Raw genomic sequence first — 27,182 nt, 5'->3', positions numbered from 1 at the left:
TGGTGGACAGGGAGAGAAAGACATGGTGGACAGGGAGAGAGAGACATGGTAGATAGGGAGAGAGAGACGTGGTAGAGAGGGAGAGAGAGACATGGTAGAGAGGGAGAGAGAGACATGGTAGAGAGGGAGAGAGAGACATGGTAGAGAGGGAGAGAAAGACATGGTGGACAGGGAGAGAGAGACATGGTAGATAGGGAGAGAGAGACGTGGTAGAGAGGGAGAGAGAGACATGGTAGAGAGGGAGAGAGAGACATGGTAGAGAGGGAGAGAGAGACATGGTAGAGAGGGAGAGAGAGACATGGTAGAGAGGGAGAGAGAGACATGGGAGAGAGAGACATGGTGGAGAGGGAGAGAGAGACATGGTGGACAGGGAGAGAGAGACATGGTGGAGAGGGAGAGAGAGACATGGTGGACAGGAAGAGAGAGACATGGTGGACAGGAAGAGAGAGACATGGTGGACAGGAAGAGAGAGACATGGTGGAGAGGGAGAGAGAGACATGGTGGACAGGGAGAGAGAGACATGGTGGACAGGAAGAGAGAGACATGGTGGACAGGGATAGAGAGACATGGTGGGCAGGGAGAGAGAGACATGGTGGACAGGAAGAGAGAGACATGGTGGACAGGGAGAGAGAGACATGGTGGACAGGAAGAGAGAGACATGGTGGACAGGGAGAGAGAGACATGGTAGAGAGGTCTGACAAGAGGGAGAAGGGCTCGGAGGGCTGAGACTGGGGCAGGGTTAGCGAGGGGGAGTTACTTAGACTAGGTAGGGTTGTCACATTCCAGTGTAAATATGGAATAGGTGAAAAGAGAGGTCGTCCTAAAAGTAATCTGAGAAGAGACTGAGGTTCAGCGAACTGCAGGTCATACATTAAATAATGGGCTATATTTACTCAATGATTTCACCAGCACACATACTGCAAACATAAACACTTGGTAAATGTATAGATAAACACTTGGTAAATGTATAGATAAACCTAATGCTACAACATGAATCTGCACATTATGAATTCCTTTTCTTGTCCTTAAAACCTCCTCCAACTCCGCCTCCTCCCCTCCCTGTACCATAGACCCCTCCCCCTTCCTCCCCCTTCCTCCTCCTCCACCCATCACATGAGAGTGTGTTATGTCATCAGGTTTCCCCTGTTTGTGCTTCCCTCCATATAGGCAACCCTGCAGATCCATCTCTCTATCCATCACTCCATCCATCTCTATCTATCTTTCTATCTACCTCCCACCCTACCTTACGGCAAATACCTCTGTTCCTCAGGCATATTTTTCTGCAGGGTGCTTTGTCTGACCTGTTAGGGCTTGGCTTGAACAAAAGCCTGAACACTGCGGCCCTCGAGGACCAGAGTTGCCCATATATGTCTTAAAAGGTCAAATGTGGGCAAAACCTCCACAGACACAATGAGGGACACTGAGCCTTTGAGTTTGCTCTGTCGGCTGTTCTATTTCTCGTTCCTGTGAATCCATCTCTTATCAAAAGCACACATAGCTCTGTGATCCCTCTTGTTCCTAAAGCTGAGTACAGAAAACAGGTCTTGGGTGATATAGTATAGCAATAAGGCCAGAGGGGGTGTGGTATATGGCCAATATACCACGACGAAGGTACCTGGATACAGCCCTTAGCCATGGTATATTGTCCACATAACACAAACCCCAGAGGTGCCTTACCGCTATTATAAACAGGTTCCGAATGTAATTAGAACAGTACAAATAAATGTTTTGTCATACCCGTGGTATATGGTCTCATATACCACGGCTTTCAGCCAATCAGCATTCAGGGCTGGAACCACCCAATTTATAATGAAGCATAGTAGGCAGATGTATGTGAGCATAACCTCAGTCTCATCAGCAGCTGTGTGCTCCCTTTGTACATTCTAACAAATGTTTAATGCAATAAGTAAACAGTACACATATGTAACATACTCCCCCTTTTCTGCATTGTTTTCCTTACTGAATAAATATACTACCTATCCACTAACACACCCAACCTATCGCTTACAAACTTAGGTTTGTCCTCATGTGCCATTGCGGGGTAAGGAAGGGTAGGGTCAGGCGTGATAGCAAAGAGCAACTGTGCTAACTGTGCACACAACACGCACACACACACACACACACACACACACACACACACACACACACACACACACACACACACACACACACACACACACACACACACACATATACATACACACACACACACACATACATACACACACAGCAGCCCAGTGACCTTTCCCCTACTTCCTCTACCAGCCCCTAGGTGCTTACTGGGAGAAGTGTAGGAATCCAGTCAGTATTCTGTAAAAACAGTAATTGTAGTTCAGAAGGAGAGGAGGGAACGAGTGAGGAAGTCTATCACTTCTCTGTGTTCTTGATGAGAGTTTTGAAGTCCAGCTGACAACATAAGACTCTCTGGTCTGGGTTATTGTTATAACATTTATGAATCACATTTCACAAGATGTTATTTTGGGGTTTCAGTCCCGAGAACCCAGCTTTTCATTCAGGGATGGATTTAATTTTCTATAATGGGTACCTGGAGGAAAATGGAGGAGGGTCATGCTTTCTCCATTTCAGTCAAGGGAGGGTTTAGTATTTTTTAAATCTAGTCTAGGGGAGGGTCATTTTAATTTGGAATTGATGACATTTCTATATTTCTCAGTGTTTTAGAATTAGTTGCTTATTAGGCTATATATGGATGTGTGCCTGATGCCCCCCCTGATCTCTGATTATCCGCTGGGTGTGAAATATCAAGTGCACCTATAGCCTATTAGGTGTCGTCTCAATCACATGATCCATAGCATATAAGCTATGAAGTGCATGCACGGAGAAGCACATGGCACAGTTCTATTTCTAAGATAGCTGTTGGGATGGTGTAAATTAAACAAGGCTGTTCAACACACTCCACACAGTTGTCACTGACTAGTTGGATACTAGTTGGATGTTCCAAGCCTGAGCCCCCAGCATGCTCTGCTCTTGCTGATCAAAAACTAAGTAATGGCTGTGCTGTTTGCTCAGTGATAAATTAGTATCCAACTAGTCAGTGACAACTGTGTGGAGTTTGGAGTTTGATACAGCAATTATGTGAGCTTATTACAATATTATAGAAACTATGTCCTGGGATTTCCTGGGATCTATGTAGAAGAACCCCTTACCTTCTAGCGACTCTTTAGAGCAAACCGTGTGCGTGTTCGTGAGAGTCTCAGCTTTTCATGGATATATTTGAATAGTTTATAGCTCAAACCCTTTAGGACTCTACAGACGTTTTTGTAAAAATACCCGACCCTGTGCCCCTTCAGGATCAACCCTCGTCTCACAAACACCGCTCTAGGTCAGCCCCCCATAATCACAGACTAATCACACAGGTTTCAATGGATGCAGAAGAAATCTATTGAATCCAATGGTACTGTCACACCCTGATCTGTTTCCCCTGTCTTGTGATTGTCTCCACCCCCTCCAGGTGTCGCTTATTATTCCTGGTGGATATATCCCTGTGTTTCCTGTCTCTCTGTGCCAGTTCGTCTTGTATGCTTTTCAAGTCAACCAGCGTTTTTCCCCGTACTCCTGCTTCTATTCTCTTTTGCCTGTCCTCCCGGTTCTTGACCCTTGCCTGTTTTCAGGACTCTGTACCCGCCTGCCTGACCATTCTGTCTGCCCTGACCTCGAGGCTGCCTGACCATTCTGTCTGCCCTGACCTCAAGGCTGCCTGACCATTCTGTCACCCTAAGAGGACTGAACTAAAATAATTTGATTATGTTTGGAATAGCTTTTGTCTCAGGCTGGTAATCAATAGGGCTTACACAGTAAATGAGCTGTAACAAACACCAGGGTCAAAGATAGCAGACAGACAGTCTATCTGCTCCATGTTCGTGTACATGGTGTTATCACAGTGCAGGTATCAGGGAGAGGTGAGGTGTGTGTGTGTGTGTGTGTGTGTGTGTGTGTGTGTGTGTGTGTGTGTGTGTGTGTGTGTGTGTGTGTGTGTGTGTGTGTGTGTGTGTGTGTGTGTGTGTGTGTGTGTGTGTGTGTGTGTGTGTGTGTGTGTGTGTGTGTGTGTGTGTGTGTGTGTGTGTGTGTGTGTGTGTGTGCGTGCGTGTGTGTGTGCGTGCGCGCCGTTGTATACCTGTGAAAGAGTGTTGCTTAGCACTTGGTAACTGTACAGGCCTGTAGCCTTATCATCTTGCCTTTAGTTTAGACCACTAAAGCTCACATTACCATGGGACTGGTCTCTCCTGTCGTCCTTCAGTTTAGACCACTAAAGCTCACATTGCCATGTGGCTGGTCTCTCCTGTCGTCCTTCAGTGTAGACCACTAAAGCTCACATTGCCATGGGGCTGGTCTCTCCTGTCATCCTTCAGTTTAGACCACTAAAGCCCACATTGCCATGGGGCTGGTCTCTCCTATCATCCTTCAGTTTAGACCACTAAAGCCCACATTGCCATGGGGCTGGTCTCTCCTGTAGTCCTTCAGTGGTACAGTCAGAGAGAGCAAGGCTTACTGGAGAGCATGTAGCCTACAGGACACTGACACAACCTGTTCTGTTAGCTTTGATCTGGGTCTGTGTTCAAAACACACACACACACACACACACACACACACTGTCTCCCCTGCCCACGTCTGTACTCACAGTACAGTATGCACACTAGTCAGTATGTACACTACTCAGTATGCACACTAGTCAGTATGTACACTAGCCAGTAAGCACACTAGTCAGTATGTACACTAGCCAGTAAGCACACTAGTCAGTATGTACACTAGCCAGTATGCACACTAGTCAGTATGTACACTAGCCAGTATGCACACTAGTCAGTATGTACACTAGCCAGTATGCACACTAGTCAGTATGTACACTAGCCAGTATGCACCCTAGTCAGTATGTACACTAGCCAGCATGCACACTAGTCAGTATGTACACTAGTCAGTATGTACACTAGTCAGTATGTACACTAGCCAGTATGTACACTAGCCAGTAAGCACACTAGTCAGTATGTACACTAGCCAGTAAGCACACTAGTCAGTATGTACACTAGCCAGCATGCACACTAGTCAGTATGTACACTACTCAGTATGTACACTAGCCAGTAAGCACACTAGTCAGTATGTACACTAGCCAGTAAGCACACTAGTCAGTATGTACACTAGCCAGTATGCACACTAGTCAGTATGTACACTAGCCAGTATGCACACTAGTCAGTATGTACACTAGCCAGTATGCACACTAGTCAGTATGTACACTAGCCAGTATGCACCCTAGTCAGTATGTACACTAGCCAGCATGCACACTAGTCAGTATGTACACTAGTCAGTATGTACACTAGTCAGTATGTACACTAGCCAGTATGTACACTAGCCAGTAAGCACACTAGTCAGTATGTACACTAGCCAGTAAGCACACTAGTCAGTATGTACACTAGCCTGTATGCACACTAGTCAGTATGTACACTAGCCAGTATGCACACTAGTCAGTATGTACACTAGCCAGCATGCACACTAGTCAGTATGTACACTAGCCAGCATGCACACTAGTCAGTATGCACACTAGTCAGTATGTACACTAGCCAGTATGCACACTAGTCAGTATGTACACTAGCCAGTATGTACACTAGCCAGTATGTACACTAGCCAGTATGTACACTAGCCAGTATGCACACTAGTCAGTATGTACACTAGCCAGTATGTACACTAGTCAGTATGCACACTAGTCAGTATGTACACTAGCCAGTATGTACACTAGCCAGTAAGCACACTAGTCAGTATGTACACTAGCCAGTATGTACACTAGCCAGTAAGCACACTACTCAGTATGCACACTAGTCAGTATGTACACTAGCCAGTAAGCACACTACTCAGTATGCACACTAGTCAGTATGCACACTAGTCAGTATGTACACTAGCCAGTAAGCACACTACTCAGTATGCACACTAGTCAGTATGTACACTAGCCAGTAAGCACACTAGTCAGTATGTACACTAGCCAGTATGCACACTAGCCAGTATGTACACTAGCCAGTAAGCACACTACTCAGTATGCACACTAGTCAGTATGTACACTAGCCAGTAAGCACACTAGTCAGTATTGACACTAGCCAGTATGCACACTAGTTAGTATGTACACTAGCCAGTATGCACACTAGTCAGTATGTACACTAGCCAGTATGCACACTAGTCAGTATGTACACTAGCCAGTATGCACACTAGTCAGTATGTACACTAGCCAGTAAGCACACTAGTCAGTATGTACACTAGCCAGTAAGCACACTAGTCAGTATGTACACTACTCAGTATGCACACTGGTCAGTACGTACACTAGTCAGTGTTTCTCTCTCCCTCACTCTCTCTCTCTATTTCAATACCTCCCTTTTGCTCTCTCTCTCTCGCTCTCTCACTCTCCCTCCCTCCCTCACTCTCTCTTTCTCAATTTCAATTCAATTCAATTTAAGGGCTTTATTGGCATGGAAAACATATGTTTACATTGTCTAAACAGGTGAAATAGATCATAAACAAAATGGAAAATGAATAAACATAGGTTGTATTTACAATGGTGTTTGTTCTTCACTGGTTGCCCTTTTCTAGTGGCAGCAGGTCACAAATCTTGCTGCTGTGATGGCACACTGTGGTATTTCAACCAGTAGATATGGGAGTTTATCAAAATTGGGTTGGTTTTCGAATTCTTTGTGGGTCTGTGTAATCTGAGGGAAATATGTGTCTCTAATATGGGCATACATTTGGCAGGAGGTTAGGAAGTGCAGCTTAGTTTCTCGCTCTCTCTCACTCTCTCTCGCTCTTTCTCTCTCTTTCTCACTCTCTTGGTCTCATGTGTGAATATCTGCTCATAACCCAGATTGACTACTGACCATTACACCCATGCTTAACAATAAACCTTTGTCTCAGATTCTGTAAGAGATACTGGCTAATCCTGTGGGCACTGAGTAACACTAACATGTAGGCCTGCTGTTAAGCCTTTGCTATAGCAACCAAAAAACCTTACTGAAAGGTTCCTGATGGTCCAAACTTCAATGTATTAATTTCTTGGTCAGGTAAATATGACCTCTGGTCCTCACAGCAAGCCAATAAGACAGTGTATCTCAACACTGACAAGCCCAAACCCATTGGGGTTGTGTGGATGTTTGTGTGAGGAATGTGTGTGTGCGTGTGTGCGTGTGTGTGTGTGTGTGTGTGTGTGTGTGTGTTTGAGTGTGTGTGTGAACAGGATTTCAGACCCTCAGGAACCTTGGCCTGCTTCCAATATGGAGGGTAATGTTATGGTGTTAGGTGTCATCTGTGAAAGGCATCCTCTCTGACATAACAACAAACTTTCGCTCCATGTTGCAACAAGCAACAAAACACAGCACGCAGGGCATACACACATTGAAGTGTAGATTCAGGAAAACTAGCACAAGACATAGCTTAAACAAACAGACAGTTCAGTTCTTCACAAAACATAGCCGTAGGTCTGTACATTAGCACAAATGTACTGGACATTCAAGACAAGTGCACACATCATTAAACACCTGTTGAAGTCACATACGGTATGCAAAACACCATTCTCAACGTCACCGGTGAAGAGGTGACTCCGGGATGATGGCCTTCAAGGCAGATTTCCTCTGTCCAGTGTCTGTGTTCTTTTGCCCATCTTAATCTTTTCTTTTTATTGGCCAGTCTGAGATATGGCTTTTTCTTTGCAAGTCTGCCTAGAAGGCCAAAAATCCGGAGTCTCCTCTTCACTGTTGACGGTGAGACTGGTGTTTTGCGGGTACTATTTAATGAAGCTGCCAGTTGAGGAGTCAGTTGTCTGTTTCTCAAACTAGACACTCTAATGTACTTGTCCTCTTGCGCAGTTGTGCACCGGGGCCTCACACTCCTCTTTCTATTCTGGTTAGAGACAGTTTGCGCTGTTCTGTGAAGGGAGTAGTACACAGCGTTGTACGAGATCTTCAGTTTCTTGGCAATTTCTCACATGGAATAGCCTTCATTTCTCAGAACAAGAATAGACATGAGTTTTAGAAGAATGTTCTTTGTTTCTGGCCATTTTGAGCCTGTAATCGAACAGGCTCAATGTTAGTGTACACCTGTTGTTTACCAAGCATGGGACAAATAATATCTGATTGATTTGATTTACAGTGCATTCGGAAAGTATTCAGACCCCTTGACTTATTCCACATTTTGTTACGTTTTAGAATAAGGCTGTAATGTATTAAAAATGTTGTGTTTTTTCCCCCCTCATCAATCTACACACCCCATAATGACAAAGCAAAAGCAGGTTTTTACTTAATTTTTTGGAGAGAAAAAAATAAAATAACTGAAAGATCACATTTACATAAGTATTCAGACCCTTTACTCGGTGCTTTGATAAAAAGCACCTTTGGCAGTGGTTACAGCCCCGATGGTATGGCTTTACAAGCTTGGCACCTGTATTTAGGGAGTTTCTCCCATTCTTCTCTGCAGATCCTCTCAAGCTCTGTCAGGTTGGATGGAAAGCGTCGCTGCACAGCTATTTTCAGGTCTCTCCAGAGATGTTTGATTGGGTTCAAGTCCGGGCTCTGGCTGGGCCACTCTAGGACATTCAAAGACTTGTCCTGAAGCCACACCTGCATTGTCTTGGCTGTGTGCTTAGGGTCATTGTCCTGTTGGAAGGGGAACCTTCGCCCCAGTCTGAGGTCCAGAGTCCTCTAGAGCTTGGTTTTCATCAAGGATCTCTGTGTACTTTGCTCCATTCATCTTTGCCTCGATCCTGACTAGTCTCCCAGTCCCTGCTGCTGAAAAACACTCCCTCAGCATATTGCTGCCACCACCATGCTTCACCGTAGGGATGGTGCCAGGTTTCCTCCAGACGTGACAATTGGCATTCTGGCCAAATAGTTATTAGTTTCAACAGACCAGAGAATCTTGTTTCTCATGTTCTGAGATTCTTTAGGTGCCTTTTGGCAAACTTCAAGCTGTCATGTGCCTTTTACTGAGGAGTGGCCACTCTACCATAAAGGCCTGATTGGTGGAGAGCTGCAAAGATGGTTGTCCTTCTGAAAGGTTCTCCCATCTCCACAGAGGCACTCTAGAGCTCTGTCAGAGTGACCATCGGGTTTTTTGTCACCTCTCTGACCAAGGCCCTTCTCCCCCGATTGCTCAGTTTGGCCAAGCTGCCAGCTCTAGGAAGAGTCTTGGTGGTTCCAAACTTCTTTCATTTAAGTATGATGGAGGCCTTTGTGTTCTTGGAGACCTTCAATGCTGCAGAATTGTTTTGGTACCCTTCCCCAGATCTGTGCCTCGACACAATCCTGTCTCTGATGAGCTCTACGGAGATTCCCTCGACCTCATGGCTTGGTTTTTGCTCTGACATGCACTTTCGACTGTGGGACCTTATATAGACAGGTGTGTGCCTTTCCAAATCATGTCCAATCAATTGAATTTACTACAGGTGGACTCCAATCAAGTTGTAGAAACATCTCAAGGATGATCAATGGAAACAGAATGCACCTGAGCTCAATTTTGAGTCTCATAGCGAAGGGTCTGAATACTATATATCTGTTTTTAATTTTTAATACATTTGCAAAAAAAAATGTAAAACGATTTGCTTTATCATTATGGAGTATTTTGTGTAGATTGCAGAGGGTAAAAAATACATTTAGAATAAGGTTGTAGGGTAACAAAATGATAAGTCAAGGGGTCTGAATAATTTCCGAAGGCACTGTACATGTAGGCTACGCACAAATGTATAAACTCAACACACTCATAGTGTTCACATAATTAAAGCCTGGTACAACATATACTGTACATAGGCAAACACACACACATAAAACAAACACTCAGTCAAGGGCCATGGTCACCAGCTTGCATAACTTGTCAGGAGTGGGAGCAAGGGTAGAGGAGGGGAGTGCAGTGGGCGCTGACAGAGATTACTTGTCCCTGGCACAGATCACTGAGTCTGGAGTCACTAGCTGAGGCTTTCAAAAACATTTACTGCCCATTGGCTGCTCAAATGCTGCATTCAGACTGAACCCATTTGATTGGCCAGTTTGGGTCGAGGCGTTCAAAGCCACTCCCACTGAAGGAAGAATGAATAAAATATAGGGAGGGGGAGGGGAGAGTGGGGGACTATGACATTTAAAGTGACAGTACTCTTAATGATGTGATGGAATATTACCACTGGACAATCAAGTTTTTACTGTTGTGTCATTACACATATATAACATTTATTTCGTGAACATACTTTCCTTATTCATGTGTTATTCAATTAATATAGGAAGGCAGATTGAAAACTTTATTTTAGGGTTAAGATTATATTTTGTTTTAACTGTTTCATCGCTGGACTGAAGCTTGCTGGTCGACATTTAGGCCGACTGTAAATCATTTTTCACACATGAGAGATGGATCAAGAATTTAGTTGCAATTCAATGTTTTAAATGCAAAAATGTTGGTATCTTCAGGGGGCAGAAGAAGAGTCAAAACAATTTTCTCAGATTTTTTTTATATAACCAGAGAGATATTTTATTTGTCCTGCTATCTCTTAGTAATTAGTAATGATGACAGTGGATTTCCTGTTATGCTGTCAAACAGCTTTCATCACATTATTGGTCTCACCCATCCTTACACACAGTCACTCTATAGGCCATTCATAGTTCTAGGACCAGTTTCTCCTCCCTGCCACGGGCGCCACCAGTCGTAAACAGTTGGAGGGGAAACAAAACACTGACCTTAGATCGGCTTCTAAGGGCAACTTTATTCTACTCCACCAGAGCATGTTGACAGCTTTGAGTCGGACTACCCAAAAACCATACCCAACCCCCACTGTGTTACCAAGTGGCCCGGCTTGGATCTTGTGTAATATTCCGATTGGCCGTCGGTTCTTGAGGGCGTGGTAATGGGCGTCACTGGAAGTATTGTGATATCACAATCAGCTGTTTTGTACGTTCTACATTCTGATCCGAGGATCAGCTGGAGGAAGCAATAACAGAGGGAAAATCTGCAGGGGAAAAAATCGAGCAAGAGGGAAAAAACTGCAGATGTTATACTCTGAACATCAAGTGTAAATTCAAGTTTTACACGAAGCCCCTTCTTCTACGAAGAAAGCCTTTTTTTATTTTGTATTATGGTGTTTTAACTACCTCACTTAAAAGGCAACCTAAAGCTATGCTTTAAGAATTATTGTCGTTTCTACTTTGTGTGAGATCATCACGTTTACAATTTGAAATATATTGCTAATACAGGTAAGCTATTAAATCTACTTTGCTGTTGTTTTTTGTGCTTTCTGAAAGGCAAACTGTGTAAGCTTGCAGGGTATCAGGCTACCTCTGCCACTAACGCCTGTATAGCTATCTCTGATGATGCATAGCCTATCTCATAACAGCAGATGAAGAAAATGCGAATTAGGTTGTGTTATAAACAGAATCATTCTGAAACAAAACAATCTACATTACGACGGAATTAATCCATTGTAGTAGTGGCTGTCACCGAGGAAAATACATTAGTTCTGCGTGAAATTAATTATCGACTGTTATGCATCCTAGACATCCGTTTATAGGTCATGGACGTTTTGATGGCTTCCATAAATTGATGCTTTTACGGAAACCTCGACGTCAGGTTTATGATCTCTCAGAATATGAAAATTATGTTTACATAAAACCTGTCCTTGTTTTTCACCAAACGCTGGGGTGTTGTGTCGAATGAAGACGATGGGGGGTATTTTTGAACTGTGCCTTTCTCTCTTCCTCAGTGCTTATGTAGGCCTATGTATGGATTTTGAACGACCTCGATATTATAATTGATTCCTTCGCATCAGTCCTATACTGGTGAGCCTATCTGTCATTGCCATGACCCTTCAGCTATATCCATAGCCGTGTCACAGACTCGGAGCTTACACGGATAATTCATGTTTAACCTGACCGCTATCGACAATGACTTATTCTGGGCCCTATTTTTCTCGTCGTCGGTGACATTGGGAAGGTTTTTGTAATCCAAATTAATTTATATCTGGCTTTAAATCAAATGTACACTGCTTGCTGTCGGACCCATAAAAGAATAAAACAAATGTTTTTCTTTCTTTTTCTCTCTCATCGGCATCTGTCAATGTGGTTGTTTAACTCGAAACAACGCAGTTAAGGATGTTGAATCATTCCTTTATTTATTAACAATGCTTGGGGTTTATTCTTTCTTTTGCATCCGAACAATTGCAGTTGAAATACATAAATAATTATTTGATGGCACCAGAATTGTTCCTTTTCTATTCGCCGCTGTTCTTCTTTCCTTTTCCTCGACTGAAGTCGGCTGAACCAGCAGCATCAGTGACGTAGGAGTCCTTCGTCATGCAAAGCGCATAGGAGGTATTTATGTTGTTTTCGCGAAGCCACGCCCATCTCCCTCAGCTCCTCCCTCTGTTTAAACGGCCTTCTGACTGCCATGAGCAGAGAAATTATGAGCGCATCTGGGAATAGCAGAGCAACAGAGCGCTTTTGTTTTGTAGAATTAGGAAGAAAAAATTAAATATATAATTGTCTATATCTGGTCTTTACCTATTTGCTATGAGCTTACCAGTTTATAACCAGTGGATCAGGGTGAAAAACACCAAAAGCATAAAAGTAATATGCATTTGTACACTGTTTTAACACGTATTATTATATCAAATCAAAGTTTATTTGTCACGTGCGCCGAATACAACAGACCTTACAGTGAAATGCTTACTTACAGGCTCTATGTGTGTGTGTGTGTGTGTGTGTGTGTGTGTGTGTAGGTAAGTAAAGAAATAAAACAACAGTAAAAAGACATTTGAACATTTTGGCTATGTAGAATAAATGATTAATTCAACAGGTACCTGGCAGGGCTGTAATTACCATACCATATGCCATTAGTTTTGAATAACACATTTTTGCACGTGGGTTCAATCGCCATTCTACACCATTTACTGTAAGGTTATGTTTCCTTTTAGAATGAATTAAACCAGTCACCAGTGCTGTCACAATGGAATCTTTATAACCACAAGTAATAATTCAACAGGTACAGTAAACATTGTGATGTCATCCAGAAGATAAATGCCTTGTGTTGGTCTATCATATTTCCCCCTTAGTTTATATAGGGCAAAAATATGGGAAATCTCTCGACATTTTCCTTGGATACATTTCCAATGTATTTTTTTCCTGTTTTCCCCAAACATCAGTCCTTATATGGACCACCTGAGGCATGAGAGACCACTGCTGGCTGTTTAATGATGTTTCCAATATGTTCCAGTGCTGTTCTTATCCCTGGTGTCGTCTGTCTGTCCCAGTAGACAGAATGGTATATTTATACACCAGGCAGATAATACTGAATTAGCATCACAGCTGACTGATAGCATTTGCTTATCAAGGAGACTGAATAGTGCTTCACACAGTGCCTTCAAAGGAAGTGTGTTTGTGTGTGTTAATGACTTGGGAACTCCTAAAAAAAGTGGCCCTGGGACAGTTTAATATTCTTAGAAAGATTCAAAGTGGGTAAACTCACGTAAATACATTTTTTTAATAAATGTTTTATCTCGCATCATCCTGTGACTTCAGTAAGCCTTAAGGAATGCATGAAAAACAGTCAAGAAGGGAGCTGATCAACAGACTCCTCTATGTCCTCTGCAACATCTCTCATATCTCCACCTAAACCATCAACATTCATTTCATTGGTAGCCTATCGCTTTATTTTACGAGCCTTCTTATGACGTTTTATATTTCCCTTATAAACATATGCAGCCACAGATAAACCATTACAAAACTGTATAATGCAATGATAAGACAGAAGCTAGAAGTCAGAATGAACTTTCTTAGCAGTAGGTTTTTATTGAAATAGAATAAGGCTTTGTTTTATCCTCTCTACAAGCACATCACACTGGTTGAATCAACGTTGTTTCCACGTCATTTTATTAAAATGACATTGAACCATAGACTTTAAATTGACGTCTGTTTACATCCCTGTTTTGAGAAAGGCAGCATTACTTTCTTCTTGGCTGCTTTCCTGACAGGATCGTTTCTGACAAAATGTCTAGTAAATGTGATCATTTCTGTGTGTGTGTTTCTCTTCTTAGCGTGAGACTCCTGTGTCCTCCTGTCGGCTCCTGGTGTCAGTGTCACCATGGCAACCGTCCAAATAAGCAGGAAGTGTCGCTTTCCACCCATGCGTAACATATGTCCCTATCCTTCTTCATCGCGCTTCTTTCCTTTCATTTATCTCCCTCACCTCATTGTACACCTTTCTCCCTCTCTCGACCTCCTCTGTTTTTATCCATACCTGTAGCCTAATTGCTATCTCTCTCCTTTCCTCTTCTCCCCTTACATTAATCTCTCTCACTTTTCATTTGTCTCTCTTCCTCCTTCCTCTTTATAACCCCCCCCCCCCCCCCCCCCCCCCCCCATATTATCTAATTTTAGAAAGTACACCCTGTCAGATCAGAGAGATCAGTGTTCCGTCACACCGTCCAGTAGCCTCTGCAGGAATGATATGTCTCTCTGATATCCAATATCTCCCTCCATGGTTAAATACAGGGACAGAAAAGTTCACGCTCCAGTGGCTCAGTTGGTTAGAGTATGAGGCTTGCAATATCAGGGATGTAGGTTCGATCCCCAGATGACCTATGAAGTGTCTAAACTTTTTGTATATTATATTATACTCTATTTGTTATTTTTTTACTGTCTTTGTGTTACTCCTTCCCCCTAGACTCGAGTTAAGCGTGCGTAAATTGAACTTTTCTCTCTATGCATATTCTGACCTTGAACTTAAGTATGGGTCTAGCGAACCTGCCGGTTCCAGGTGGAAAAAACGTGTACTTTCTTTTTTCATATAGAAATAACAGCATTCTCCATGCACTGTAATTTCTGAATGGATAAGAGCTATGTAAATGCATAATCCGTTTGGAGAAGGGGATTGTAAATACACACATCAATTGTTTTAAGTGATTTTTACTTATGATCCCTGGAGACGAATGTGAAACCAGTGATATGGAAGCTAACTGAAAAGCTTGTCAACATGACATGTCTTGCTGCCTCTTTCCCATCTGGGTCCCCAGATCCTCAAAAAGTTTTACAGCTGATCCATTGAGAGCATCCTGGTTGCATCATTGCCTGGTATGACAACTGCTCGGCATCCGACCGTGAGGCGCAACAGAGGGTAGTGCGTACGGCCCAGTACATCACTGGGGCCAAGCTTCCTGCCATCCAGGACCTTTATACTAGGCGGTGTCAGAGGAAGGTCTACACCTGTTGTATTCGACACATGTGACCTTTTTGTGTGATTTGATAAATAGCTGAGCCATCGTTCTGAATTTTAATTGTGTGCCCTCATAATTTGCATGGATGAAAGTTGGACACCCAAGCTATAGGCTTCTGTAGGGCTGAACCTAGGCTTCTGTAGGGCTGAACCTAGGCTTCTTTAGGGCTGAACCTAGGCTTCTGTAGGGATGAATCTAGGCTTCTGTAGGGCTGAACCTAACGAATTTACAGTTGAAGTTGGAGGTTTACATACACTTAGGTTGGAGTCATTAAAACTAATTTTTCAACCACTCCACAAATTTCTTGTTAACAAATTATAGTTTTGGCAAGTTGGTTAGGACATCTACTTTGTGCATGACACAAGTAATTTTTCCAACAATTGTTTAGAGACAGATTATTTCACTTATAATTCATTGTATCACATTACCAGTGGCTCAGAAGTTTACATACACAAAGCTGACTGTGCCTTTAAACAGCTTGGGAAATTCCAGAAAATTATGTCATGGCTTTAGAAGCTTCTGATAGGCTTATTGACATAATTTGAGTCAATTGGAGGTGTACCTGTGGATGTATTTCAAGGCCTACCTTCAAACTCAGTGCCTCTTTGCTTGACATCATGGGAAAATCAAAAGAAATTAGCCAAGATCTCAGAAAAAAGTTGTAGACCTCCACAAATCTGGTTCATCCTTGGGAGAATTTTCCAAACGCCTGAAGGTACCACGTTCATCTGTACAAACAATAGTAAGCAAGTATAAACACCATGGGACCACATATCCGCCATAACGCTCAGGAAGGAGATGCGTTCTGTCCCCTAGAGATGAACGTACTTTGGTGCGAAAAGTGCAAATCAATCCCAGAACAACAGCAAAGGACCTTGTGCAGACTGGAGGAAACAGGTACAGAAGTATATATATCCACAGTAAAACAAGTCCTATATTGACATAACCTGAAAGTCCGCTCTGCAAGGAAGAAGCCACTGCTCCAAAACTGCCATAAAAAATCCAAACTACGGTTTGGAACTGCACATGGGGACAAAGATCGTATTTTTTTGAGAAATGTCCTCTGGTCTGATGAAAGGAAAATAGAACTGTTTGGCCATAATGACCATCGTTATGTTTGGAGGAAAAAGGGGTAGGCTTGCGAGCCGAAAAACACCCTCCCAACCGTGAAGCATGGGGGTGGCAGCATCATGTTGTGGGGGTGCTTTGCTGCAGGAGGGACTGGTGCACTTCTCAAAATAGAGGGCGTCATGAGGAAAGGAAAATGATGTGGATATATTGAAGAAACATCTCAAGACATCAGTTAAAGCTTGGTTGCAAATGGGTCTTCCAAATGAACAATGACCCCAAGCATACTTCCAAAGTTGTTACAAAATGACTTAAGGACAACAAAGTCAAGGAATTGGAGTGGCCAACACAAAGCTCTGACCTCAATCCTATAGAAGATTTGTGGGCAGAACTGAAAAAGCGTGTGCGAGCAAGGAGGCCTACAAACCTGACTCAGTTACACCACCTCTGTCAGGAGGAATGGGCCAAAATTCACCCAACTGATTGTGGGAAGCTTGTGGAAGGCTACTTGAAACGTTTGACCCAAGTTAAACAATTTAAAGGCAATGCTACCAAATATTAATTGAGTGTGTACACTTCTGACCCACTGGGAATGTGATGAAAGAAATAAAAGCTGAAATAAATAATTATCTCTACTATTATTCTGATATTTCACATTCTTAAAATAAAGTGGTGATCCTAACTGACCTAAGAGAGATCATTTGTATTGGGATTAAATGACAGGAATTGTGAAAAACTGAGTTTAAATGTATTTGGCTAAGGTGCATGTAAACTTCCGACTTCAACTGTATGTATGCACTTTAGAATGTTTTAATTATAGCCTATGGCCGGGCTTTTCTTAGCTTTATTTTACCATTTGTATCATGTAAAATATTAGCCACTATTGGAGCCACCATCAGTAATACCCACATACATTTATAACTGTTTTCTTACATTTTGTACCATTCCGTTCCGTTTACCGTTCATTCCTCTGTCACATCCGTGCAAGTTGTTCCTGAGGGTCGCGAGCATTAGTGGATTATATTAGGCTAACGTTCAATAACGTTCAACTTGCACTGTTCGTTTTCTTACATTTTGTAACATTCCGTTCCGTTTACCGTTCATTCCTCTGTCACATCCGTGCAAGTTGTTCCTGAGGGTCGCGAGCATTAGTGGATTATATTAGGCTAACGTTCAATAACGTTCAACTTGCACTGTTCGTTTTCTTACATTTTGTACCATTCCGTTCCGTTTACCGTTCATTCCTCTGTCACATCCGTGCAAGTTGTTCCTGAGGGTCGCGAGCATTAGTGGATTATATTAGGCTAACGTTCAATAATTTGGGACGTGTAGCCTATTCTAATCATTATGTAACTCAGACCACACATAGCAGGTTAAACCTAGAGCCTTGCGCACGGTTCACGACGACAGGATCGTTGTCATACAGTTTCATGATTAGTGAGAATTGGGGTAGATTTGTAGACTCTTTTCAACACCTATTGTACACTTTTTTCCCACATTCCAACATTTCATGGTTTGAACTTGAATGTGACAATTTTCAGGGTGAATCAAACCCCTGTATTTTTTGTGCGTAAAGGCTCTCCAAACCTGTCTTTTTTAATGATTCATGCATACTTTCCTAACCCTAAAATGTGCCAAAATAATCTACAAAATCAGAGTATTTTTAAATATACCAGTTGGTGCTGAAATGGAGACGAAGATGGATAGATGGGTTGGTTGTTTATCAACAAAAACCACCCGCTCACAACAATCGGGCAAAACAGATGAGGTTGGTTTAGATAGTTGACAACATGTAAACTGTATTTCTTCTCCAATGTTTATTGAAAACATAAATACATTTGCACAATGACCACTTGTTGTCTCTCAAATATATAGTTGAAGTTGTTGGCTAGCTAGCTAGCAATCAATAACAAGATTAAACAAGCTGAAACGAGCCACTTGCGATTCTCCACATGGCAGTTTGTTGTCATTCTTGCTAGTAATCTGGCCACCCAGAATCACAACGATAGGCGCGCTGAATTACATGCATTCAACGCGCGCAGTGGAAGCACCGTTATATGTACCTTAATAAGGTAAGTCTGAAAACCAACTACTGAGAAGTGTGTACTTTTCCTTAATCGGAATCGGGTCCCTCGTGTCTTCTCTCGGTAGTCCATCAGGCCTAAACCCATTCTGTTGTTCACTATAGCAGTAGCACAGGGGGGAGGGTGTAACGCCATTGTTCCTCAGGAACAGCCTGGCTGCGTCTCCTTAGTCTGCAATAGCTTCCCTTCCCTTAATCAAATTTCCTTCATTACAACCCAATTCAAAGAACTCATCTGAAAGAAGCAATTTATATGTTTGCATTTGTGTCTGAGTGTCTGACAGATTCTAACAGCATGCATACATTTTATGATCCTATTGAGAATAGACTATTGTGATTGTTTACGATTTGTTGCGCTTATTAAGCTATTTACTTGTTATTCATTTCGGAATTACATTACAATTACCCAATAGCTCCACATTTTCCAACTTTAGTTGAATTCTTTGAAATACATTAAGCACCACAATGTGCGTACTGTTGTTACTGCATAATTTGCTAGTAGATTGAAGACAAATTGACCAGCTGAAACAGAACCGTAAAACGGTTACTGTCTCCAGTCAGCCAGTATGACCCAGACAAACCTTCTCCCTCTGTCTACCTCAGAAGTAGACAGAGATAACTGCATCTCAATACTCTAGTGCCTTCCTCATCTCCTTCCCTTCATATGCACTGATCTGAGGACACAGAACAGGTGAAAGCATTATAAGTGGATGCCTACTGTGCATTTGCTTTCAGTTTACTGGTCAATATCTTTCAGATTAGTGCGGGTGAAGGGAAGGAGATGAGGATGAGGTGAGGAAAACACGTGAGACTGTTGAGATGCAGCCAACCTATCACACTTTCTAATCTTCTCCTCAAAAATGGTTCCTTGACCAACATGATTAAAGTAGCCCTGGAACAGAAAGGCTCTTTTTGTTCAGTTCTGCTCACGTGATTTCGCCACATACACTTCATGGCCAAAAGTATGTGGAAACCTGCTCGTCGAACATCTCATTCCAAAATCATGGGTATTAATATGGAGTTGGTCCCCCCTTTGCTGCTACAACTGCCTCCACTCTTCCTGGAAGGCTTTCCACTAGATGATGGAACATTGCTGCAGGGACATGCTTTCATTCAACCACAAGAATATTAGTGAGGTTGAGCACTGATGTTAGGCGATTAGGCCTTGCTCGCAGTTGGCATTCCAATTCATTCAAAAGGTGTTCGTTGGGGTTGAGATCAGGAGTCTGTGCAGGCCAGTCAAGTTCTTCCACACCGATCTTGACAAACTATTTCTGTGTGGACCTCGCTTTGTACACGGGGCCATTGTCATGCTGAAACAGGAAGGGGCCCTCCCCAAATTGTTGCCACAAAATTGGAAGCACAGAATCGTCTAGAATGTCATTGAATGCTGTAGTGTTAAGATTTCCCTTCACTGGAACTAAGAGCCCTAGCCCGTACCAAGAAAAACAGCCCCAGACCATTATTCCTCCTCCACCAAACTTTACAGTTGGCACTATGCATTCGGACATCCAGATAGCGTCCAGATTCGTCCGTCGGACTCCAATGGAGGCAAGCTTTGCACCACTCCAGCCGATGCTTGGCATTGCGCATGGTGATCTTAGGCGTGTGTGATGCTGCTTGGCCATGGAAACCCATTTCTGATGCTCCCGGCGAACAGTTCTTGTGCTGACGTTGCTTCCAGAGGCAGTTTGGAACTCGGCATTGAGTGTTGCACCCGAGAAAATACGATTTTTACGCGCTTCAGCACTCAGCGGTTCCGTTCTGTGAGCTTGTGTGGCCTACCACTTCCCGGCTGAACTGTTGTTGCTCCTAGACATTTCCACTTCACAATAACAGCACTTACAATTGACGGGGCAGCTCTAACAGGGCATAAATTTGACGCACTGACTTGGAAAGATGCCACGTTGAAAGTCACTGAGCTCTTCAGTAGGGGCCATTCTACTGCCAGTGTTTGTCTATGGAGATTGCATGGCGGTGTGCTCAATTGTATACACCTGTCAGCAACAGCTGTTGCTGAAATAGTCAAGTCCACAATTTTTGGCCATATCTCCTTCATCTCGCTTTTTACTCATTTGTGATTCGCAACGCTGCTTTCTAATGTTCCTCTCCACTTGTTCCCATTGTCTTTGGATTTGTAATCTAAATATTTTATTGCTGTTATTAATAGTCTCTCCTGTCTTTCTTTTGTCTCCCCACAGGCCTTTGCAGCGATACCAAGTAAAACCTTACATTTGCACTAAGGAAGCCTGTCGAGTCCTCTAAGAAAATCAACCTACGAGATCAAGACAAGAAAAGGGTTGAAGCAAAGAGAGGCCAAGAAAACCGTGCTCACTTTCCTGACCTGGCAACTGTTTGACAAAGCGAAAAGCGAAATAACTAACTAAATAAGAGAAACAAAAATACTTAATAAGTAGCAAAAACACACAAAGGCAGCTAGCTATACCTTGAGAACTACAACTATACACAGAACCTGACTTCCGCGATCCCTGACCCTTGACTTTTTACCCATTGACGTGTACCCGACCAACCGGCCTAGCCATGTTCCAAGCTCTGAGCAGCCTGTTCTTCGGAGAGGTGGAGGAGGTGGCCGCAGAGATCAAGGGGCCCAACCCCTGTGTGACCGACGCTGATGAGGAAGGATGGATGCTGGTCAACCTGCCCGGTGAGTCCTCCCTTAGGGATAGTTGGAAGGGGTTGGAAGTGGAGAGGGAGATGGTAGTCACTATATGGCCATGCCAGAATGGACAGAAGTGAGGATATTGACGGTACTGTTGAGCATGTATATCAGCTGTTCGTTTTCTAAGGTCAAAGGTTTTAGTGATTTGTAGTCAGCACTTCAGTCCTCTCTAGTGTTGCCATATAGTGATGGGGGTGTGGGGGCTAATATATTGTTTAAAATCTCCATAAAAGGGAATCTGAATAGTTTAGAGGCCACATCTCAAACTAAATATATAAGCCCCAATGAAACACATCACAAAACAGTCAGTACAACAATACTGTCACTGACATGACCAAGCGGTTAGAGGGTCGAAGTAACTAATTATATTATTCCTATTTTTATGTTTTGTGTTTCTTTACCCTTTCTTCTCCCCCCTCTCCAATTTTATTTAAATATCCTGACATTTCTCACTGGTGTGTGTGTGTGTGTGTGTGTGTGTGTGCGTGTGTGTGTGTGTGCATGTGCTCCCCTTCTAATGACCCCACAACCTGCATGGCTTCTTCCTCTTTGCCTTCACCTTTCCCCCTAACCTACACCACCCTAAACATACACCCTACCTCAATTGGCCAACTCCTCCATGGTCCCACCTTTACTCTGTTCTCAGGGGAAGCTGATTGTGCGATGCTATTAGAGGGAGGGATAGAGGCGCCATCGATAGCACAGGCGCAAGCACAAAACAACCAATCAAATCACCCAGACACACCCACCAGAACTGAGTGCCCCGTCCCATCTCCAACCCCTCCCCCCCAATATCAGAATCGCCGCAGAACACACAAAGCTTGTTCACGAGTGGCGCCATCAGACCCCCTCTCCACTCTCCCTTCTGCTAGCCCGTTAGCCACGGGCATCGTTACGCCCATATCCCTAAAAAGGCGGGCCAGGCTCTCCACCCCATCTGTGTCCCCTGGCAGTAGTGGGTCAGAGAGAGGCTGCATGGACGAGAGCTGGTTCGTTACCCCTCCCCCCTGTTTCACTGCAGAGGGAGCCACGGCCGAGACCAGCCCCATGGAGGATCTGCTTATAGAACACCCCAGCATGTCCGTCTACGTCTCCCCTAGCAACCTGTCCATGATCTCCAACGGCAACCTGTCCATCGTCGGGGAGGAGAGCATCACCAGCCTGACAGGCAGCATGAGGTGAGGACCGACCAACACCTTATTATACCTTTGTCACCATGTAATAGATCTGGCACATAGCCACCGTTCTATGAGAGAGCTACATACCTGCTTGACTAATGTTCTATACCCCCACTTCCTCCCATTCCTCCCCTCCTCTAGCAGGGTGGCAGAACCAGCCGCTACCTCTGCCGTCCATAATACCATGCCCACCAGGGTGACCCGAGGAGCCGCTGCCCAGGCCGGTACCCTGGCCAAGGTGACCCAGGTGGCCAGGGTTCAGAGGGGCAAGGCTCGCACTGAGAGGCGCCACCTTGGACGCAACCGCATCCAGCGCCAGAACCGCACTAGGGAGCAGGTTCCCCGCCACGCAGCCCACGCTAGAAACACCTACCTGCACCAGCCCTGCCAGCGTAACATCTGCCACTGAGCTCCCAGGGGGAGCCATTTACTCTGAGGGCATTAGTGGTTATACTACCCCTTACATACATACAGGTAGATTTATATGGACACACACACATATATACTCATGTAGACAAATATGTAAATACATATGCACACAACGTACACGCATCATTTACACATGCACACACAGCACATAGACACTCTCTCTTTCACTAAATCACTCTCCCACACACACACACACACACACTAATTGATTTACGTAGGCTACTGTGCCATGTTAGGCCCTAAACCCCAACCAAGCCCTCTAATAACTTAAGTCTATTGTTGTTAGCTGTCACATATAAACATTTTTGAAAAACTTGCAAAAAAATATTACTTAGCAACTAATATGTGTGTAAAACTATAAAACGTTCCATCTACTCTCTCCATTTCAGTTAAAACACTCATCTCCTCTGTCTCTTCCTAGTGGAAGTCCACCTATTTACTGTCGTGGAATACATGGCCCTCTCTCCTTTGCAGCTGTCCTAATGCTTTTAATCAGGTTGGGGGACAGGCAGGCAAAGGAGGAGAAATGAAAGATGCTCACTCTCTTTCTGCGGGAACAAGCTTTTATAGGGAATCTTTATTAGATAGTACACCTGTGGACATGTACTCATTTTAGCCGTTGAGTATCTACATAGCTGGTTATAAATGAAGACAGGGAAAGGCTGCCCACAGGAAAAACATCATCTTAAACCTTCATCTGGACCTTTATTTGTCGTGTTTGAGTTACCAAACATTTTTTTATAAAAAAAATCTGTTTGCAAAAAGGAAGAGTATACCGTGTACATTACAGTGAGAGAGGAGAAAAACCAGAAGAGGTGTTTGTCCTCTTGTCCCAATGTGAGGGATGGAAGCAGGTAGAGGAAGGTGAAAGGGAGGAAGACGAAAACAGACTAAAGAGTAAAAATAAGTCAAAAACGACGAATTGGAGAGTTTAGATAGGATGACAGAGGAACCAGAGTAGATGTAGTTGACTTTGTAGTGTAGCTTCTGGGCAACCAATAGTTAATTTTTAGAATGCCTAACTGGCTACTTTTACATATTTGGCTTGCCATCTGTGACTAAGACAAGTTTGCCAATGCAGAAACAAACAGGCACTCTTATCTCAAGTCAGGCAGACGTGCAAAGCAGGAAGCTGATTCCCTAATTTCCTAAACGTTTTTGTTCAACAACTACAACACGATCAGGAAAGTAATTCAGAGCTGTCTGGTCATAAGAAGTCTAGTATAACTAGTTCAATGACTGTGCATAGTTAACTGTGTATGTCCTGTGCAAATTACTTTGTTGGGACGTACCATAATGATATATGTAGGGAAACTAGCCAAGGGTTGCCTGTAGGTTACAAGGCAGGCTAAAGTAGGTGCAAGGCGGTATAGATGGCAACTCTTTATTTTGGTTTGTTTGTTTGTCTGCTACTGTTATTAAAGTTATGGAGAAGGTAGGCCTAACCAATGCTCTCTGAATGATGTCTGTGACAGGAAAAGCCTGTTCCCTGCAGCCCCATAATGAGAGCACATCGTTTCATCCAAATAGCTGACAACCTAAAAACTTGGCCTAGTTTGACAGAATGACTGTGAAAGATTCACACTTTGAGGAGAATAGTATAAAAAAAAGAGAAAAAATCTATATACATTTGCTCAGCACACACATTGGGCTCCAACTGATGTTGTTGTGCTGTGATGCTTCTGCATTAAGACACCTCCCCCCTAAGTAAATATTAATCAAGTGACAACCTTACCCATGAAAAGACAAACAGGGAAATAGATAACATCGACCAATCCCTTTTCACTTCACGTCATTCAGTGACAACAGGGTAATCATGGTAGGAGACTCGGGGTGAACACACACACGCACACAATGTCCACCGGGCAGATTCTGCTCATTGTTGCTAGTAAAGACTAGCTCAAGGACAGAGAATTAGTTATGAGTGACCCTTTACCTTCTACACCCACTCCCTGGCCTCCTAATAGCACATCCAGCCGTAACAGTGTCCCCCACCTTAAGATCTAGCTTACTGAGATGTATTCAACTACAATAGTAAACTATGGTGCTGAAGTGTATATGACTATACACTAAAGTTTGTAAATGATTTGAGACATGGATGTAAGTTTGCACTGTCATATATTTTGGTGAGTCACAGTTTTAGCTGTGTGATGTCTTTTATTCTCCTTTGGGATGTTTACTTTTCTTTTTGTTTTGTATCAAACCATCAAAGGTCTGTGAGAGGATGTGTGTTAAAAAAAATACTTCAAAAGACTAATAATGATCAATTATTTTTCTTGTACATATTAGAATACAGGTTGTAATGCTCCTTGCCGTTAGGTGTCAAAGCGACTCAGGATTAGAGTCCTTAAAGTAGCTACCATCTTGACTGAGGACAAGACTGTCCCTGCCTCTTTCCTGAATAGGACAGTAAGGATGCATCTCAATAATCTAAAGTGGCATCCTATCCACTTATCCTTTCCTTAATCTACACTGAGATGTGACCAATTGAGATGTAACCTATTGGAGCTTTTGGGTTAGATGTGTTAACGTTCCAATTAGACACTGCCCTCTAGGGGGATAAAAGTGTAATAACTTGTAACGACACAGGATCATTTCATGCGGGCATCATCATAACACAACACATATTTCAAAGTATAAAGATGTATTTGTGGGAGAAGTGGAATTGTTCTCTAGATACAGTGAGAGTGAGGTGAGAAATTGTTCTTATTGTTTAGAATGTTCTGAATTAGAAACATTTATTTGTCCCTTCAATCACAAACCACCATGTTCCACTCAACGTATCGCCAACTATCTTGTAAATTACTATATTTTATTTGAATTATCTACTAATATGATATAATTATTAATATGATGTATATTTATTTTCTGTTGCTGTTTTAAATGATGACTGTATGTAACTCTGTTTGATCCTATGAATGACGCAGTGTGTGGATTGCAGTAACGACTCACTCACACACACAGATACACACACATCTGGTCTCCATACTTCCTTAACCCCTAGGGTTTTCTGAAACTTATACTACAGTATCTCTGTGGTCACACTTCTTACTCACATGATGAAGACATTTTACAAAGAGAGAGGGGAGGGGGCCTATACATGAGAGACCATAGCTGTGTGTGTGTGTGTGTGTGTGTGTGTGTGTAACTCACCACCTCTAACAAGGCCTTGTTGGTCCTCACTGCAAGACTGTTTTTCTCTTTTTCTTGTTGTTCTTTTCCTTCTTTCCATCACCCTCTCACCTTTACGTCCATGTTATCTCCAAGTTGTTGTTTTCTGAGTATGTAGTGTGGGACTAATGAAAGGTGTGAGTTTAGGGTGGCAACCCGCCAATCACAGAGAGAGGGCGGGGCCACCAGGTGCACGTGTGTCTAGTGTGATGTGAGAGTTGTGGGGGAGGGAGGAAGAAAGAGGGGATGTGACAGAGGATGGAGTAAGCAGATAGATTGAAAAAAAAATCTGAAATGAAATGTATCAACAAAAAAAAATATGCTTGTATTTTTCCCCGTTTAGTTATTAGAACAGTTGTTCACCTGGTATGTTAATGTTTTAAAAGAAAGGGGGTTGATTGTGTGTGGATTATTTTTGTTCTGCTTTGCGCCCTAAAATGATGGCAGCTTTAAGATACTTTGGGGTTCACCCACGTACCATCTCAATGAGTACACCCCTCCCCCGTCAAAACAACTATTTATAGACATATAAAAATGATTGGTGTATCTGATATCTATGGTGATCGTGCCTTTCACTATTTCTGCATGGTTTTTGTGATGTACTGAATTGTTCCATCCCTGAGTGGACAGTCAAGTCCATAGAGAGTCAAGTCCATAGACAGTCAAGTCCATAGACAGTCAAGTCCATAGACAGTGAAGACCTATGCAACCACCAACGGATGGGTTAATACAACATCCATTCAGAAAAACGCAGGTACCACACAACAACAACAACAACAACAACAATAAACACTCAGGTTGACAACCTGAATCTCGTCTCGTCATTTACACCTGAAGGACTGGTTGGTCGGTGTGAGGACTGGAGGGAAAGGAGGAGGAGGGGGGGGGGGGGGGGGCAGGGTAGTTGGGATGAGGACTGGGGGGAAGGGGGCAGGGTCACATGGGTGGGCAATGGGGAAGACAGTGCAGGAATACACACAGAAACAAAAGCCACTCCAAGAACATCCCAGTTTTAAATCTTGGGGGGGGGGGAAATAAGTATGGGTTTTTGAGCAGCTGACACATTGTATGACCTAGTAGGGTTAAAATACACATACACACTCACATACACACACACGAACACTTGCACATGAACACACAGACCCACAAGCATACCGTAAGTACCATAGTATATAGACTAACAAAATTAGGATAGCAATTTAAATTATACAAGAGCTTCTCATCTAAACCATATTGCACATAGTTTGCACACTTGATTAATGCTATAATTCACACGTGTGGATATTTTAAAAGCCTTTCATTTTCAATTTGGCAAAGAGAGCAAAAATGCTGACTACTGGTATTAAGGTA

The 27,182-nt window shown here is 43.1% G+C and overlaps 1 protein-coding gene across 7 annotated transcripts; it reads left to right on the top strand.

Annotated features, from left to right (window-relative positions):
• Window positions 1-10,880: 10,880 nt before the first annotated feature.
• Window positions 10,881-26,643, top strand: tp53inp2b (tumor protein p53 inducible nuclear protein 2b). 7 transcript variants are annotated; one of them, XM_031804418.1, is made up of 5 exons: window positions 10,914-11,210; window positions 12,926-12,993; window positions 20,576-21,039; window positions 22,076-22,232; window positions 22,377-26,643. In XM_031804418.1, the coding sequence occupies exons 3-5, from the start codon at window positions 20,916-20,918 to the stop codon at window positions 22,639-22,641; spliced, it is 546 nt and encodes a 181-aa protein (XP_031660278.1). In that variant the 5' UTR covers window positions 10,914-11,210; window positions 12,926-12,993; window positions 20,576-20,915; the 3' UTR covers window positions 22,642-26,643. The 7 variants fall into 7 exon arrangements, with proteins under 7 accessions (XP_020327841.1, XP_031660278.1, XP_031660277.1 ...); XM_031804416.1 differs by lacking the exon at window positions 12,926-12,993 and adding an exon at window positions 14,045-14,137 and having other exon boundaries at window positions 10,915-11,210; window positions 21,701-22,232; window positions 22,374-26,643; XM_020472252.2 differs by lacking the exon at window positions 12,926-12,993 and having other exon boundaries at window positions 10,881-11,210; window positions 22,374-26,643.
• The last annotated feature ends 539 nt before the right edge of the window (window positions 26,644-27,182 follow it).

Source organism: Oncorhynchus kisutch, linkage group LG24, assembly GCF_002021735.2.
Source record: "Oncorhynchus kisutch isolate 150728-3 linkage group LG24, Okis_V2, whole genome shotgun sequence".
Classification (NCBI taxonomy): domain Eukaryota; kingdom Metazoa; phylum Chordata; class Actinopteri; order Salmoniformes; family Salmonidae; genus Oncorhynchus; species Oncorhynchus kisutch.
This window is presented reverse-complemented; position numbering and strand designations above follow the sequence as displayed.